This window comes from Pelmatolapia mariae, linkage group LG10_11 (genome assembly GCF_036321145.2).
Source record: "Pelmatolapia mariae isolate MD_Pm_ZW linkage group LG10_11, Pm_UMD_F_2, whole genome shotgun sequence".
In the NCBI taxonomy this organism is placed as follows: Eukaryota; Metazoa; Chordata; class Actinopteri; order Cichliformes; family Cichlidae; genus Pelmatolapia; species Pelmatolapia mariae.
The window spans coordinates 47,520,167-47,539,749 of record NC_086236.1 but is presented as its reverse complement, the minus strand read 5'-3'; the positions used below and the strand labels follow the sequence as shown (position 1 = coordinate 47,539,749).

Sequence of the window (19,583 nt, the reverse complement as noted above, 5' to 3'; positions counted from 1 at the left end):
GTGTGTGTGTGTGTGTGTGTGTGTGTGTGTGTATGCGCGCGATAGAGACTTGTATTCTCATATTTTAGAAACTATTTGTCCAGTATACTTTGAACTTTGCGATTGAATGCCTGGGAATGCAGGGATGTACATTCCTGAGTGTGAAGTTGTTTTTTGTGATCTTCTCTCTGTTACTAGGCAGTAACATACTTTATAAATAAACTATTTACTGTGATAGCTACCATTGCTGATGCTTGCTGATGTGACAGTGGGCACATCCTCTAGTTCAAAAAAAGTATGTGCCGTGTGCACTGGTCCTTAGTGTGAAGAACAGGATCTTACATTCTTCTGACACTTTTTTTATGAACAGCTTCAACTTTTAAGCAGAACACCTGCTGAGGCAAATCTTGTATCTCAGTTTTATTCACCAGTCGCTCTTTGTTTTATTACTTTAATTCTGTTATCACAGCACTCACTGTCAATTATCAGTGTGCCATTCATTATTATTTGAAAAGCACACTGAACTTATCGCATTGCTCTAGCTGTATCATCACATTTGCCCATAGTGTTTCGTATTATCCATTCCCAAATGGCCTTTTGAAAGTCAGTCCTGTTGTCGTACCTTTATTTTCTTTTGAATTACCTATCTCGCTGTTCTTGGAGTTTAACACCATAAAATCATATTATTTCATTTAAATCAGTGTTTAACTGTTCATGTCATTTCTCTCTTTGCCATATAATATTGATGCAATTAAAGTCCATGTATTTCAATCTAGTAAGCCCTGGATGGCAAGTTTATAGGTTTATCTCTGTGTGTAACTCATATAAGGAGACTGAATCCAGTAATTTAGGGCTTTACCCACTGACATCATGTAATCCTTCCCTGGATAACTCTCTTTTTCTCTGTTATTTCTTTGTGATGTTTATAGCATTAATTTTTTTTATCAGCATTATCTTTTTAATTGCTTACATGGGTCTTTTAACTCTCAGCAATAACTGGATTCATCATACTTAACTGCACCCACAAGTCCAAGCTAATAACATCGAGAAATAATGAATACCTCCAACTAACTGACTGATTATAGCTCCACTTGACACCAGTTCTAATATCTCACAATAAGTTACTCAAAAAACAAAACAAACAAAAACAAAATACTACAGACAATCAATATCAATCAAAAAGAAAGAAAACGTGAAACTGAAAACTCATCTCATCTTGATCATGTGATTAAATCAGTAGATTGTATATGTTTTTAAGAGGTCAGAGTCTCAGAAGCTTGGGCAGTTAGATTGAATTTTGTGCGTCTGTATTCATATGGAATAACATGTCACTGCAATTCTTTCTGGAGGCGCACAGATGGATGTGCATATAACCTCAGGATTTGAGTTACAATTTTCCAAAGCGAAAGCATAGCCAATATAGTAGAGTACATGACCCCACAGGGTGTTAGTGCAAACTCTTATTACAACATACTGTAGTTATGCTTGAGTGACCTGTAGCATTTGTGTGAATAAATGCCTTTAAATTACACATAAGTGTCATCATTTTGGTAAAACTGAAAACGGTGAATCATGTAGTTAACATTATAGAGCAGTATATTTGAACAGAAACAGAAGTGAGCTCTAAAAGTAAAATGAATCAATTTTGCTTCCACAGAGACTATGATTCACATATATATGTATATCTATCTATCTATCTATCTATCTATCTATCTATCTATCTATCTATCTATCTATCTATCTATCTATCTATCTATCTATCTATCTATCTATCTATCTATCTATCTATCTATCTATCTAGCAAATAGACAGAACATAAAAAAGCGAAGGTCACCTGTTTTGGCTATTGAAATTGGATGACTTGTTCACCACAGCCTCCAAATTCACCACAACATAAACAAAATATCCTGGGATTATTTTCTCTGCTCTTTAATCGCTGTATTGTATGCTTTTACCTTTGGGCAATCAGCAAGAAATTCCACTTTAGAGATAGTAGCTATGCAACTAGCCACTTTTTATTAACCACCACATGTACCGACTGTATTACAATATTAGAAAGTCTCCTCACAAGATTGGCTCTTGATTAATTGGTCATTTGCCTTTATGCTCTGTAATATAATTGGCGTTTTACAGAGGACAATCAATCATTTCATTTTGTTATTTATTCTAGAGCCATTTGGGGCTTTCTTTATTAAGTGAGCCAAGCATTGTGGAGGACATTATAGAGTCATATTCCAACAGATTCAACAGATGGCATTGAAATGCCATCACTGATGGTGCTGAAAAGCAGCCAAGTGGCCATCATGGATAGAATGAAGATGTTGTTATTGGGTCTGAGTTACAGTGTGATAAAATAGAAATATACTGTTTATATAGGCCTTGTTTACTTGCTTAAAATTTCAGTTGCATTTTATTGACGGAAAACATCATCTTCACCAACCTGAAAACAATTTATAGATTCTGTTTGAATTCATCGACTGTCAATCATTAGTTATGCTCTTTTCTTGTGAAAATCTTTCACTGGCAAGCTAGAAGAGACAGGGTTGGCTCTTCGACAAGTCTTTGTTTTACCAGGTTCATTTTGAGGTGACTGCATTCAAATTTAGCCCATTTCCTTAAATTTAAACAACAACATTAATTCTTAACCTTATACAGCACTGTGCAGGAGTCTTGAACAACCACTAGTTTCTTTAGTCAGTGCTCCAATGAGCAACAGTTCTCCTTTTCTGAAGATTTTTCAAAGTTTTTTCTTTGGAAATTGGCTGAATCATGATACAGATACCATATCTGAAATTCATGTCATTAAGAAAAGGGGGGAAAAATCCATCAAAGACCTGGCAGAATCTGATAGATGCATCTAGATCTTTAGATAATCACTCTACTGTTTACTGCACAGGTATGCCAAATTACACAAAAACTGGACTAGCAAGAGGTCTTATGAAGTAATGAATTCAAATTTGAAATGTTTGGGTCAAATCATCAGTGAGTGTCAACAGTGAGTTTCTTCAGCTATTTGTAAAACACGATGAAGGCTTGGTCATTGTATGGGGCTGCATTTCAGACAGTGGTCTTGGGGATCTTGACAGAACTGATGAATTATGAAAACAGAAAAAGAGCATCAGATTTTGATCCACCTGACATTGAATGGAATAAAACACAGCCAGCATCCAAAGAAGAGCTCTGAATGACCTTCCAGAAGCCTGCAGAACTGTTATTGATGATATTGATTAATAGAGTTCAGGCTTTGTTGAAAACACTCAAGCTCTGTTTTTATGTTTCCAATGATTTTTTGTTTTTGTTTTTTTTTGCATGTTTCAATAAATCATCAAGCCCATTTCCCATTTTCCTAGCAAACTCTAAAGAAATGGGGGTGGCTCAAGACTTTTACACAGTACTATCAGTCAGTGTGAACATGAAATATGCATGTTACCATGAATTTATGAATGACACGTTCCTTTCAGTTATTCTTTATATATTCCTGGAAACCTCTAACACTGGACTTTCCTATTTTCTCCTCCAAGGTGTCCAATTCACTTTTCACTCCTTCCACCTGGAGGATCACCATGACTACCTTCTGATAACAGAAAACGGCAGCTTCGCTCAGCCACTCGCTCGCCTGACTGGCTCTGAGAGGCCTGCGCCAATTAATGCTGGTCTGTATGGGAACTTCAAGGCCCAGCTACGCTTCATTTCTGACTTCTCCATATCGCTGCAGGGATTCAACATTTCCTTCTCAGGTATGAGTCCATATGTGGGCTATGTCTGTAGAAGGAATGGAGATGGGAGTCGTGGTAGGGTAGGAAAGGTTTTAGCAGAGGATGGAGGGTTGTGTGGAGGAGGCAGAAAAGAGGACTAAGGGTAATTAAAACGAGGGGTAGAAAGCAAAAGTGAAAAGCAGTCACAGGCACGTGGAAGAGACAGTTCTTTCATTGATGAGATCAAAAGCACTAAGCCTCTCTAAAGCGTGCATAAAGTAACATAAGGAGTGATTTGTCGGTCAGCAGGCTTAAGACAGACCATGCCTCAGGCCTGCGTCAGTCAGAGAAGGATAATTAAGAGACAACAGGGTCATGCAGGTAGAGGGTGTCTGATCGTGAGGAGAATGATCATCAAAGCATTGCATGTGGGCCAGTCTCCCGAGGACTAAAGACGGCAGAAGGAGAAGGAGGTGTGTACAGAAATAATGGGCCCCCCATATCGATGGTAAGAAATGGAGAATTAAACAGCTGTAGATACACGGTTTCGAGAGCTAGATAGAGGGAAAGAAAGGAGACGAGACAGATGGTGATGCTGAGTGTGCAGGGCTCATAGAGAAGGTCGGATAAAGAGTGAGAGAGGAGAGTGACACAGAGAGAGAATAGCAAGGTAGAGAAGCCTTGTTTCATGAGCATCCGGGTTAAATTTTGCCTGCTGTTCACTGAAGTGAAACATATCTTATGAATCCATGAATATCCATGAAACGTACTTTGTGAATATATGTGTGTCTTCTTTCATGCTCTGCAATTAGCATCTATATATTTCCTTATTAGAATTCGTTTTTTAACCTTTTATGACCTTTAATGAACGTCTGCCAAGGCCATCATTCTACATCCTACACTTGATTGCTGCTTTAATGTTTTGCGGTGCTGAAATCAATAGGCTCCGTATAGTTCTGCATACTGCCAGATACAGACCGTGAGAGAAATGCTGATGGGAGTAAGACTTTTTTCCTCTTACTCCTGGGCTGCATTTTCTCAAATTATAAGGCCACCAGCAGCCCCATGTGTAAAAATATTTCACTGAGAGTGGCCTAGTTTTTAGAGAGCTCATTCTTTATCCCGACAACCTGGAATCAAACGTTTGGCTTCCCAGCCTGATGAAGATTCCTCGAGCAAGACAGGTAATCCCCACAAACTACAGTGTTGCTTTGCCTGAACATGTGGGTTTTTTTTGATGGAAGCAAACAAGAAGACTGGGAGTTATTTTCAAAAGAAGCAATAGATAGAGGATTCGTAATAAATTTTTGTTGTCTTATTTGCAGAGTACGATCTTGAGCCTTGCGAGGACCCTGGAACGCCTCAGTACGGCTGGCACACGGGCTCCAAGTTTGGCATTGGCGACTCTTTGTCGTTCTACTGCAATACGGGCTATCGTCTACAGGGGGCGAGGGAGATTGTGTGCCTGGGAGGTGGGCGCCGCATGTGGAGTGCCCCTCTGCCAAGGTGTGTGGGTACGTGGTCAACTGCTTTTATTCTGTTTCCGTTCTTGTTTATGTATGTGTTTATGCAACTAGCCAGTGTCAGCTTTTAAAATGTATTCAACACAGATGTAAACTTTCTTATTTGACATTTAAGAACCCAGCAGAATTGGATTTATGTAAGTAGACTACAGTTAAAAGGATAGACCTGTGATTAACTGATGTGAGCTGCTGGGTTAAACTATCTAGGGAGATCTCCTTTTCACTCATGAAGGCTTAAAGGCAGGTCAGTTACATTCACATTTCAAAAGGTTACTGTAGGGATTTAGTCATTGTGATAGTGTACCTAGCATGTTTTTGACATTGACCTGGTCTTGTTTCAGACTTACAGACTAAAAGTATCAGTGCATTTGTTGCAAGATAAATGCCATGTTCTGATGTCCCTGTCTTTGAAAGTCTGGACTTTTTTTTTCTGTACAAGTTAATTGTGGTTAAGTAATTTTCTGCTATTTAGCCCAGACAGGAAGGCCAGTGAATGTTGTTACATTAAATATTAATTATTTAATAGTCTAATCTATGTTTCATAATATGTCTGTCTCAGTTAAAAATGATTTTCACGAGGTAAGGTAATAAAAAGGGATGGACACTTTCTCATTTAAGTAGAATGTGTGAAATATACTTTTATCTTGTTAGGAAAAAGCTAATGAACCAGTTTTATGATGTCTATTAATTTTCGTGAATGTATTCCTAATATGTTTAAGCAGCTCATATTGCTGTGTAGCTGATTGTGTCTGTTGTCTGCATGTTGTTGTTGGGGTTTTTTTTGTTTGCAGCTGAGTGCGGTTCAACAGTCTCCAACAATGAGGGAGTTCTTTTGTCCCCCAACTATCCAATGAACTATGACAACAGCCACGAGTGCGTGTACAGCATTCAGGTCCAAACAGGAAAAGGCATCAACATCACTGCCAGCACCTTTGAGCTTGCTCAAGGTGATGTTCTCAAGGTAAGCAAAGCAGTCGCTCATCTTTGCTGACACAAAGTAGATAAGCAACTTCAGTTTTGTGTCATTTTTAAAAATTGATGTTCAAGTATGCAAGCAAGGTCTTGATACTTTTTATTATTTGCAAAAAAAAGGATTGCATGGGAAAAAATGCAGAATTGTTTTGTCTTAGACGTCTGAAGGTCATGTGACAGCATCAGCAGCATTTTCTCATGGGCATTTTTAACAGATTTGATAAGCACCACACATGTAATGAAAGTGGCTGTGTTGTTCCCACCTCACAGCTGGAGTGCACTATTTATTTATATATATTTTTTAGATGCAGATGTTTTGTTATTAGTCCAAAGCACTGTGGACTAGTATCTGTATCCATCTAGTAATGCAACTGTATAGTCTCTTGTACTCAGTCATCTCGGGAATATCTCAAAAGTGGAAAAACATTTTCAGAGAGGTAGATTACCTTTAAGAAATGGAAAAACAAAACAGAGTCCTTCTGTAGCGTTTCAAAGCAAAGAACACAGAGCCTTTTGTTTTTCATTTTTTATTGTTTCACAGATATCAGTCAGGGAAGCATGCTTCTACTTAAAATCATTCTTTCATAAAATAATAAACAAGTAAATAAACACAACATCAAAGAAAGATTCAATTTCAAACTCATGTTTCTAAGAGCCTTGAAAAGCAGTGGAAAGAGTCAACTGCCTGCCTTAGCCTGAAAATAATTAGTTAATTAATAAAGAGCGTTTAATATTTGGTGAATATTTGTTAAAATATTTCTACTTTTTAATGGTATTAATTAAAAAGACAAGTTATTCTTCCAGACCATCTGTCACGAGCCTTGTTAGCTAAGCTCTACAGATATACTCTCAGATCAATGGAAAGAATTATGGATGCTCCTTTCTTCATTATCTCATTTTATTTAGGACATTGGCTTGGCAATAGAGATGTCATATAAAACCGGATATATGACACTAATAGCTTCTTTTTAATTGTTGCTGTCTTACTTCAGTATTAATTTTTAATTCTTAATCAAAGCAACAAAACACTCCCTCATGTTCTTTTCTGTCTCCGATTAGCTGTATGACGGTAAAGATGGGGCAGCGCCACTGCTTGGCACATACACGAGCACGCTGATGCAAGGTCTGTCCCTTACCAGCACTTCCAACTATCTGTGGCTTGAGTTCTACTCTGACCACGAGAAGACGGCTGCAGGTTTCCGGCTCATATACCACAGTAAGTCACATTTCATTTCCCTGGGGGAGGAGGGCCCTAAAGCTTTTCCAAATGAGTGAATTTAGCCTCACTTCGGGAGCCAGGCATTTGAAGTAGCAGAATTTGAAAGAAAATTTTAATTGACCCTCACCCCGCTTCGCTGTGTCTTTCACTGTCAGGGTATCCATTAAACACAGCATGGTGTTTCTGCTCCACTCCAGCAGGAAAATTGGCTTTTTTCTTTCTGTCCTTTCTCAACCTCTGTCTCTCTCCATGTGAGTCCTTTTTCTCTCTTTTATTTTGCTCTCCACTTCTGCAATTAGCGTCCTTGCTTGCCTAACTGTACCTTGTTAAAGCAGGTGAATTATTGTTAGGACTGTTTGAAGTCACTGTGCTGCTGTTTGCGGTTTGTGTGTGTTGCCAGTTTGTATTTGCATGCACTGCGTAGGGTGTGCGTGTACAAATCCACAAGTGCATGTGTGCATTAAAAGTTTCGGTCATTGCTGTAAGGGGGGCAATAATAGATGGGGTTTTCTCTCCCCCCTAATTGGCTTGCTGACTGTGTGTTGTTGCTAACCATTTCTAATTTATTACTGTGAAGAGAGAATGTTTTGGCGACACTGCATTTTGCCATCCAATTTAAAGTGTTTTTGTCTTTCACCTGCAATTGTGTGCTCATTGAGATCTCTGAAATCTTTTGGTCTACCAGTAAGCTTTCTAAGGTAGAATTCAAGAGAGTAGTTAGGATGAAGTTCTGTTTTTTTACTTTTGAACAGTTTTGAACTTTTGAATGGTTTGAAAATAATAATAATGAAAAGGGTTTGTTTTTTTTTGATAACTCACAGTTCCTATGTCTTCAGCTTTCACTCTATGATAATGGCTCCAAATGTGCAAGGTACAACTGGTAATAGATATAAGAGAAACGTTTTAACAGTTCTGCTGTAAGATTCAGTTTGGCATTAGTTGTAAAGGGTTTGAGGATTCGGAGCCTGACAGATCTGCAAAAATGAAAAGAAAATGTACATTAATCAGGAATGTGGGCTCATTTGCAACAGCAAAATAAATTGCCATCTGTATCTAAATTAGTTGAGAAGAAATGGCTTAATTACAGGCTTCCTTTTGAGTTACAGAATACCTCATAATTAAGTATCACATAATTGGATTTCATTTGTGATATTTTTTCTTATCCATGGATGCACACAAGGTAAATGGCACAATGTAAGCTGTATCTGACAAGTGCAATCATTTGAGCCAAAATGAAAAGGGCTTTTTTTTTATGTAAGGAGAACTGAGTGATGTATGAGCAGCAAGGGGGCAAGGGGAAGGTGGGATATGGTCAGTTTAAATCTTGTCAGAACATGAAATCTTATCATGTTTTCATGACTCCTTCCAAAAGTGCTGAGGTAATTTCCTAAATGTGAGCAGTAACTGCTGGAGATTTATACTGGGCATGACACTTGTAATACTACCATAACATCTGGCATGGGCACGGACCTCGCTGTGAGACGAGACCATAAATCAGCACTGCTGGGTTTATGTGTGGCCACTCTTGCTGCATAGCGGAACACTTTAGTACCTAAAAGAGAGGAACAACATATGAAGGCCATATTCAAGCATGCTGAGCTAAAGATTTATCACATTTTCCTGTTTGTGGCTTGTTTAATTTCCTCTCCCCAAGCGTTCCAAGCGGATGGGCTGTTTCTCAGTCATAGCAAATGTCCACACTCAATTGAACATTTAATTACGAATGCCTAATTATGGTCTCTGTCCAAAGGAAATCTTTTATTGCTGGTAATATAATGGGACTATAAACCCTCATCTGTGCCCAATGGGAAATCGATACTCAAAGCTAAATCCATACCTCTTTAGAGTATAGATAAATGAGTACTGGTTCATCGAATGACAGTAGACTTTGTTACATAGTACTGTGTTACATTAATGTGTTGGTTCTTGTCATCACCCTATGCCATTCTTCTTCTTTTTTTGTCTAGGTTTTGAGCTGTCCCACTGTGACGATCCAGGTGTGCCACAGTTTGGCTTCAAAATCAGTGACCAGGGTCACTTTGCTGGAGGTGCCATCACGTTTGGCTGTGACCAAGGTTACACTCTGCACGGCTTTGGCATGCTAAAGTGCATGACTGGTGAAAGAAGAGCGTGGGACAACCCTCTTCCTTCATGTATAGGTAATCCTTTTTGCCTGAGTGCTGAATTTTTTCCTGTTCTGTCTGTCTAGTTATAGATAATAAGATAATAATAATAAAAGCTACAAACAGTGGGGTCTCCATTCTCTGTGTCATAGTCCAGAGGATGGAGACCCCACTGTTTGTAGCTTTTATTATTATTCAGAACAGCCACTGCTCAGCTAGGTGTTAATCCAAAGGATTTATCCCAACATTATTTGTTCTTAATTGAACTTTGCTGAAAGAAAATACGCCGCTTGTCATTTGGTAAGAGAATTTAAATGGCTTTGATGTTTTCTTGTGAATAATTGATCTGTGTGTGTGTTTTGGATGCAGAACTGGCTGTATGGAATGATTACGAACACTATAGTGTTATAGTGTATAGGATTGCTATTGAGCTTTCGCTGTGTTGCCGTACCCCTTTCGTCGAATGTTTGATTCGAATGTTTTAATCCCCCAGCAATTAATCTGCGTTTTTCTACAAGTAAAGGAATAATTATCGTATCTTTTTGTGTCATATTGAGACTTGGACATAAAACACAGTCCTGGCTGTACTTTCATATTCAGAACATGCTGAGACGGAAAGATAGAGAAATGATAAAGCTATTACCTGCACGCTGCTCGAGTCTGGAAGGTGTTGTGAAGCAGTGTCTGTTCCTTGATGTCTAGCGGTGATGGATTAGGGTAAAAGATGATTTACAAATTCCGGACGTGTGCAGAATTGCACTTTTAATGCCAATGCTTTCCACTGCTGGAGCATTTCTTCTTTATGCCATTGTGATATGTCTAATACGACCGCAATGAGTAAATAAATAGATGTACTGATTAACTGGTTAACAGTGCTGTGTCACTGAGTGATCAATATTAATAGTGAGCTTTGTATTTGTGAGCTGAGGTGAAATGGTATTTCCATTCATTTGTCCAGAGCCACATCCTCGTTGCCATCAAGGTCTTTTACATCTGCCCGGCATAATGATACTGATTACAGCCCACCAATGTAGTGATCTAATGCAATTTTCCTATTAATTAAGTGGCGTTTATTATGTTATATAGATAGCAAGACAATAACCAAGGAAGAGACAAAGTAGATTGGATGATAAGATATCCTTTCAGTTATTAACATTTGTAGCAGTGTCATTCCTGCAGTGTATAGCCTGGCCTCTATAGTCTTTTTAACCAAATTAATGAATGGCATCGTTAGGAGGCAAACATGTTTTGTATCTCTGAGATTCTCTGCTTAGACAGGAAGCCGCAGTCTCATTACCTGTTAGGATTGTTCGCTGTGGCTAAGCTTACATTTTTGCACATTGTACCCTCAGAGCTGCAGTGAGCTGGTATCTGTTTTGTTTGTTAGTTGGTGTGTGTGTGTGTTTGTGTGTGTTTAACTTATGCACATTTTTTTGTCTGTGGAAGAATCTTGATTTTGTATTGTGCAAGTTTTGTATTTGTGCTTCAATATTTCTGTGTGTGTTTGTGTGTGTGCCCATGCAGCGGAGTGTGGTGGCAGTTTTAAGGGTGAGTCTACTGGGCGTATCCTTTCTCCTGGCTATCCCTTCCCCTATGACAACAACCTGAGATGTACCTGGACAATTGAGGTCAATTCTGGCAACATCGTCAGGTAACTCCAATGTCTACATATACATGCATGTACTGCATATTTAGGATAAATGGAATTTTGTTTATTTTCTTTATATTGCGCTACATGATTAATAACGTTTGTATTAATAATTTTCGAGTTGTTGTTAATTAAGATGTGCAGGAATTTGTCTAAATATGCAAATTATTCATGAAATGGATGGTGAAAGAGAAAATAAATGATTTAAAATGAACTAAACAGAGCATCCAGTGGACTATATGTGTGTTAACGTTAGAAGGATTTTAACAGCAGTTTAAATATATACAAGGAAATTGCCTAGAACTAAACTGTGGGGAGATGATTTAAATGCATCATAAATTAATGGAGGTCAGATAACTTGCCCTGACTTCAAAGGACTTAAAGATGAAAACATCCGTAAAATGTTTGCATGAGATGTTGTAATGTGCAGTTAAGATTTTGAACATGAAGAATTCGCCTCTCAAGTTAGATGTCATCAAGACAAACGGCCTGCAGCAGCTCCATTAACAATGATTGTGTGAGGGACTTTGTAGACACTGTGACAGCACCCAGAGGAATATTACTGGGACATGGAAGCTTTTTTTTTCTTCTTGTTTTTTTGGCTGAGAGCTCCCACTATTACTGTGAAATAAAACCAATTTGGGCTTAGAGGTCGAAGTAAACATGATATGATTTCATAAAGTCAGCCACACATTCTCTGTGAGATGAGCCGCTTCGGGCCATCTCTTGATGAGATTGCAGATAAGTCTGTGGTCTCATAGTGTAATTCTGACTTTAGAAGAAGTTGATTGATGATAGCAAATCTCAGCTAAAATGCCCAAAAGCAAAGGGACATTGTTTCTAGAATTAATTGAATCTTGCTAAGTTCAACACCTATTTGGTGCCCCATCTTGAGGGGTTTTCATTGTATTTGCAGTGTACGATGAATGCAAACTTCATTTACGTCAGTACAAAAAGAGAATACAAGAATTTATTTAATGTTAACTCATTCTTGCTAACCATATGTAAACTAATAGAGAGTTTGCATATGGTCAGCGATAGAGACTTGCGGTGAACTAAAACCAAACTATGCCAACAATCTTTTGTGTTCACCTCTTTCAGCCTCCAGTTTCTTGCATTCGACACGGAGGCATCTCATGACATCCTGAAGGTTTGGGATGGGCCTCCTGAGAATGAAATGTCTCTGAAGGAAGTTAGTGGCTCACTGCTGCCTGAAGGAATCCACTCGACTCTCAACATCGTCACCATTCAGTTTGAGACTGATTTTTACATCACCAAGTCTGGCTTTGCCATTGACTTCTCAAGTAAGTATATCCTCCGAGCTACATAGCTATGTGGTAGTATGTATTGTTTTTTGCTTGATCTCAGTAACAGTTTCTTAAAAGAGTTGACAATAGTGAGATTAATTCAATGTACAAGTATGTTGTTTACCGCTGCCTAATGTCTTGCTGAGCAGATCTGTATAAGGATCATCACACAAATGCAGTGCATGAATGGAGTATGCTGAAGCCTCTTTCTCTGTTGACTTCTAATAGATTCCCAAATATTGTTCTTTTCCATTTGTGTCTTATGGATCTCTCAGAATTTTGTATAATTTGTAATAATGTCTGGATGAGCAGTGAAAATCTCTGATATGTTACACTTCACTGCTGACTATCTACTACGCAATATTTGCTGCTGTGACATAATGCATTTGCTTTGCTGATGACTACTTTCAAAACTAAGCATCTGGAAGCAAACTGAAAATGAAACAACATGCATGCCAAATATGATGAGCTTGTAATGTTTTTGTTTTCTTTAGCATACAGGCAGCCTAATACAAAAATCAATTATATGGGATTCACTGCACTGCGCTGCAAAATGGAACTGATTCTGCAGACATGCTGTACTTAAATACGCTGCTTGCCTGAGGCTGGTGGTTTTCAGAACTGAATGCGAGTAATAGGGAAGGGATGATGGGAACAATAGTCATGTAGGATTTCATTAAGAATATACTACCTTAAATAAAAATGTAAGCAAGAAATCACTTCCACTATCAAATTAATGTGGTAGTGAGAGTTTCCACCAGGCACTAAGATGAAGAACAAAATCTAACCCATAAAAATACCGTGGAAGATTTTTTTATATTGGATTTTGATTTAATTTGCTATGTCTCAGACTATACAGGCATCAGTTAGCTTGTTAAACATTAATGTTCATCATAGTACAGTCAGAGAAAGATTGAACAAGCGTGGCTTATTTAAAGCAGAAATCATCCTGCAACATGGTAGCACAGCTGGACAGATGAGACTAAAAGTAGAGATGCTTGTCTATAATGCACAGCGCCACATTTGGTAGAAGCTCGTTAGGTCCCCATCCTAGGGGTAAACTAGACATCTAACATGCAGCTAACATGAGACTCTACCACTCCCAAGAAAAAGCCTGCAGCACATAACAATTCAAGATGCTGAGCAGCAGTTTATTCACTTCAGAGGTAAGCATTGCCAAAATGACTAACAGAAGTTTCTTATTGTTCCTAATGTCCCCTAAAACAAAATAAAAGGCAAACAGTAGACAATTCTTTAACCTGTACTCCTAAGCAATAAACAAGAGAAAAAGGATTTCAACAGAAAGAGATTCTCACTCCTACTGAAATTCTCACTGTGTGCATATGTGTATAATTATTTACAATTTACTATTTACAAAGACTGTTTATTCAAGGCTTTTAGCTAACAACCCAGGGCTCTATTCCAGGAAGCAGGTTCATCGAACTCTGCGTTTAAAAACAAACTCTGAGGTGAGTAACTGTGTGATCATCAACTCTGAGTTTTTGGTTCCAGAACAGCTAATCAGATTTAGTTTAATCAACTCTGAGTATGTTCACCTTAAGTTAAGCTTGTGCGTGAGTAAAGAACGAAAGCCATCATCAGTGGAGCTCTGATACCAAAATTCACCATAGCAACGGGTAAATAAAGCACAGAGAATCAATTTCATTTCAGTGGACTAAAGAATATGAAGCATGTCAGTGCTGAACATGATATTTATCTTTAAAAAAAACAAGAGGAAAGAAAAAGAATTTTCATTAGATGAAGCTGGAAACTGTAACTTGATAAAATGTTGCTGACAGAAACTGACCCTAAAAGTCTGAAGAAACATGTCAGATAGTTTATTGATGGACCTGTGATATTAGTTACTCAGATAGCAACAGAGCCTGCTCTTTAGTCAGTTTTTTTAGTTCAATAAAAACATTTTTTGCTGCAGTTTATGACACTTTAATTTTTTCAGTAATTATTTAGTATAAATTTAATGTACTGATGGGATGCAATAACCTCAATTTTTAATGAAGATTTTTTGTTATTACTGGATAAAAATGTGTGATGACATTTGCAGCACATTCTTCTGTAATGTTTCCCAGTTTAACCAGCAAACATTTTACTGAGTTTCTGTGAATAGTAAGAGTTAAACAATAATTTTATATCAACTCAAAAAATTGATGTTGGGACAAAATAAGCCACTACGAATCCAAAATGGACACGATGAGTTGGGAGATGAGTGGATCCGAATTGGATCTAGGCCAGATTTATTGGGCATCCTTGATCCTGATCTTTTTTTTAAACCATCCTGCTGTGCGAGTGGACATGGTTTGCTGATCCATTACGGAGCCTATGACAGCTTCAGGCAAAACGGGTTCTGGGTCAACCCACTGAGACTGATTTAGGTTTTCTTTAGCTGAAAATATGTCTCATAGTCTGAATTTCAGATGCTGAACCTTTCAAAATGTTGCTTGATATCATCTAATGAATGAATTTCAATTTGTGAAGAAATTTTAACATGAAATTTTCAAAACACAATCAGCTGTCTGCAGCTGCTTTAAAAACTCATTTTAAAATACATTTAGTTGAGTTTTAGAAGCCTAAAGTAATTTCAGAACCAGCTTCATTCACTTATTCACATCATCTCCTGGATCCCATCTACATCAGCGTAACTTTGTGCTGAACTTTGGGGGGGTCAAGATCTTTGTCTAAATAAATAAATAAATCTGGGTAAATTCCCAGATGATTAGACATGCAACTACTTTGCTGGTAATACTTGAAATGAGTAAAGAAAATCAACACCCTATTTATACAAGATAATTCGTAATTTTATTAGGGGGGGTTATATTGGTTGGGTCTGATTATTGGGGGGGGGGGGGGGGTCACAACCCCCCTGGAAATTACGCCTCTGCCCATTTATGACAGACATTTTTCCATTAGTTTGACTGATTACAATATGACAAATGATTGATCATTGATCAGTGTTGTATATGTCCAAACCTTTATACAGACAGGTTTGATTTAAGCAGTGATTACTGCAGTGAGGTACAGTAAATGTTTTCAGTGTGGGGAAGCTGGCTGACAGCTTGACAACTGCATTACTGTCCACAGAGTCACAGTGTTAGAAAGATGGAGACTATAGATTTTATTCTCAGCTGATAACAATTCGACCTAATTGTTGTTTCTGTCCGTATAGCTGTTTTGACAACTGAATGAATAGATTAAAAAGAAAAAAAAATAGTGTAATAACAATACACTGGGATTTTGGTGTTTGTAAAAATGTAAACTTCAATGCAAATTAATTATCTCTATTACACGCTCTAATAGCAACTTTATAATTGAGGACATGAATGGGGTTTCGGGGAACAAAACCTGCAAGTTAGTGGGTTAATTTTGCAGTGTGTTACCCTGGTAACTGACTCAGAGTTTAAGTTAACTGCCTTTCTGGAACAGAGATGAGTTTCCCTCATCTCAAGGTTAACAAACTACCAGCTGTTAGCTAAACCTGCTTATATCATAAGTATAATTCAGCTCTCAAGATTTATTATCAGCATCTACTCGGGCTTCTCACGCAAACACTCAATGCAGCTAGCAAACTAACTGCTCACTGTTTTTTGAGCACAGAGAAGGCAAGGAGAGGGATTGGTTGGCTGTCGGCTGGAGGTTAAGAGGATGCTGTCTGCGGATCCAATCCGCACACAGGAACTTCTTCAAACCAGCAGTCAGGAGCAAACACATACACATAAATACGTACACACACTTTGGAGAGAGAGCTTCCCACTCTAATGGGAGGAGGCACACGTATAAACAAACACTTCACACATCATCGTGGATCATGACAACTAAAGCACAGAGGTGGAAGGATGATGATGATTTGGGCTTGTTTTGCAGCCATGGGACCTGGGGACTTTGCAGTCAGTGAGTCAGTCATGAAAATGATTGAAGAAAATTATTTCTTCAAGTAATTTCTCCTAAAGCGGCTTCTACAAGCTATTGAATATAGGGTGTACTTAATTTTCAGAGGACTACATAGACTCATAAAAACTTTGTTTCACTTTGCTGTATGTGACAGTATGAAATATTAATCACATTGAATGCTATATAATAGACATTGCCCTTTTAGATCAAATTTCTGTGTTTTACATATTTAATTTGATGAGCCGTTGGATATGTTTGATTTAGGAAAAACAGCAACAACAACAACACAGAAGTTCAATAAACTAAACTAGTCTTGAGTCTCTCTTGAGAGTCTGTTATGCTGGATATTTGCAAAATCCAGCAGAATTTACCAGAACATTATCAAAGCCCTTGGCTGCTGCACAGCTGTGTTTTAGAGAAACAGATTAGGAAAACATGACTGATATGAGCTGTGATCGGCTCTGTGCTGTAACTCTGTTTGAGCTGCAGTTTAAACATAACCCTACATGAAAACTCTTGTGCATTCTTTCCTGTACATTTTATGTTGGACCCCAGCTGCTCTTGCTGTGTGTCTGTGAATCACATGTATGTGTTTGCCCTTCAGGTTCGCTTGCAACAGCCTGCAGAGATCCAGGTATTCCCATGAATGGCAGTCGCAACGGAGAAGGGCGGGAGCCGGGTGACTCTGTGACCTTCTCCTGTGATCCGGGATATGAATTGCAGGGAGAGAGCAGAATCACCTGCATCCAAGTGGAAAATAGATACTACTGGCAACCCAGCCCTCCAAGCTGCATTGGTGAGAGACAGAAAGATTTAAAGAGAGAAGGGAGGTAGTGTGGAGGAGATTGAAGAAAGAAGTTGCGCAGGGAAGAGTAGGGGATCAGAGGGAAGAAGAGATGGGGAGAGGAAGAGGTAGAGCAAAGAGTTTGTCTATTAACTGACTGCAGATGAGACTATAATTCTCTCTCACTCATGTCTTAAAAGTGTGTGTAGAATAAACAACACTCTTCAGATATGTTTGAGCTGTTGCCAGCTCTTATGTGGACAAATCCACTTTTGTTGTTGGTTAAAAGACTGAGTAGTCTATGGTCTCCCAAAACAGTGTCTTATTGGAGCTTAACGGCTAATTACCTAACAATGCAATTAGAAATAATTACACTAAGTAGGTCCAAAGAAACCTAAATGTTCTTGAGTTGCTGCCAACTGGTCTAACAGACTCTTTTTCTGGTCACGAAAGACCTAGGCGTTTGCAAGTCTTGGAAGGCAATTACAAGATCGCACAACTTGGCATAATCCACTGACACCAGAAGCATCTCTGTGTGACTTAAAACTTGATGTAAATGTCAGCTGTTCATGTGCTAATAAAGTGTCACCATGCCTAATAAAAACAGCACAGTCACCGTCGTGTTACAAACACTGCTTCATTGTGGCGTGACAGTTGTTAGTTTATTCATCAAAATCAACAGTTGACAGAGGCGCAAAGAATTATGGGGAGTGGGGGAGTGCCTGAGGCAGTAAAAATGACATTGAAATACTCACAAACATAGCCATGCTACTGAGTCTGTTGACTTTCAGATTGATTTGCTACATTGATACTTGACGCGTTCACATAGTCCCAGGGAGATTAAGGAGGAATGAAGGTCGGATTAAATAATTAACATGATAACATATGGAATAAAGTCTTGTAAGGGACACATACTGTTTTTTCAGTCATTTATATCTGAAAAATACACACTTCATAGATGCTGCATTGCATTGTGTTGTAAAAGCACACCGTATTGAAATGAATCAGCTCAATTGTCAGGCGTATCACGGTGTTATAATGCAAAGGGGGGAAAACAGTGGCCTTTCTAATGCCCTAATCTTTGTTACTGCACCACCGGCTGATGGAGATTTACAAAGGTTATAGAAATAGCCAGTTAAATTTAACGACCCATAAGTGTACATGCCTTGCATGTATCAAGCTGAATTTAGCTAAAGACATTTGCAGCACGTTTAAAGACTGCTTATGTGTTCACAGCTTTTTTTTTTCTCATTCATCTCTTCCTCCTTTTTATCTCTCAAGCTCCTTGTGGTGGGAATGTGACAGGGTCTTCAGGATTCATCCTTTCTCCCAACTACCCCCATCCCTACCCACACAGCAAAGACTGTGACTGGCTTATTGCAGTTCACTCTGACTATGTCATCTCCCTGGCTTTCATCAGGTAATACGACAACACCAGAACCTAAACCACATTGATTATTCACACATGTGGACTTTTCACTTATATTAAGTATTTAGTCAAAAGAAATGTGAGGACTTGATGTATTTGCGGGATGTGAGAAGCCCAACAGATAAAAAAAACAGTGTTGTCCCTTAAGCACATGGGCCAATAGCTTACAAGCTGAATCTTTCCCTAAACCTGTGGTATTTTTTTGTAACCTTTCTGAAACAGAATGGACTCAGTTCTCAGTGGATGTGCAGTGGCTCGGGCTGTGCAATGGAATTGCTTGTTTTCTGCAGTGGAACCAGCAATAGCATCATAGCATTAAGCACAGTTGGCCATGTGTGTTAAGCAGAGGACCTAAGTTTGAGCCAAGGTGTGTTGGGAGATAGGGAGAAAGCAGCGGTGCCTTTACAGACACTTAGAAGGAGTAGTATTTCAGCCTGCTTTGCTGAAATGTGGGGAAACATGGTTTGTGGGTGAATACTATATCGCAGAATTGTGATAGGAGTGCATCTCGTTAAACATGCTGAAAGATAGTCCAACTGTGTGCTTTGCATTATTAATTGCAATCTAAGCATGCAGCAGCAATATCTGCAAAGCAAACCCACAGATGCGCCTGAGGCCAGTTTTCTTGGGCCGTCTTCTTTTGACTGTCGAGTACTCTTTGCAAAAGCCTGGAAAGGAACAAAAGGTACACTGCTCTTTCTGTACTTCCGCACACTTCGCGATGAAGGCGGAGAACTCGCCATGTTTCTTCTTCAGCTTTGTCTTTCAAAACAAACGTCTAATAGAGTTAGCACAATGCCGTTCTCTCTCTCTCTCTGACTCTTGGGAATTGCCAAATGAAAGGATGGGGTTATGATTTTAAATTGGAGTTGCCTTGATCCAACTCAAATGCAATTATCTCCAAGCTATTTACATTTTCGTCATAAACCGCGCTCATTATTTTGAAAACAAATGCTCCCCTCTCTCTCTGACTGCAGCATGTGATTTGATATACAGCGCTA

General features: G+C 38.6%; 1 protein-coding gene across 2 annotated transcripts in view; it reads left to right on the top strand.

Annotated features, from left to right (window-relative positions):
• The window catches only part of LOC134635775 (CUB and sushi domain-containing protein 3-like), a 222,914-nt gene that overhangs the window by 89,209 nt on the left and 114,122 nt on the right, over positions 1-19,583 (top strand). For both annotated transcript variants that reach the window (XM_063485315.1, XM_063485314.1), the window contains exons 20-28: positions 3,501-3,716; positions 5,000-5,188; positions 5,989-6,158; positions 7,229-7,385; positions 9,356-9,547; positions 11,036-11,162; positions 12,261-12,463; positions 16,974-17,165; positions 18,435-18,573. In XM_063485315.1, the coding sequence (XP_063341385.1) occupies positions 3,501-3,716; positions 5,000-5,188; positions 5,989-6,158; positions 7,229-7,385; positions 9,356-9,547; positions 11,036-11,162; positions 12,261-12,463; positions 16,974-17,165; positions 18,435-18,573 (1,585 nt within the window). The remainder of the gene's footprint in view (positions 1-3,500; positions 3,717-4,999; positions 5,189-5,988; positions 6,159-7,228; positions 7,386-9,355; positions 9,548-11,035; positions 11,163-12,260; positions 12,464-16,973; positions 17,166-18,434; positions 18,574-19,583) is intronic.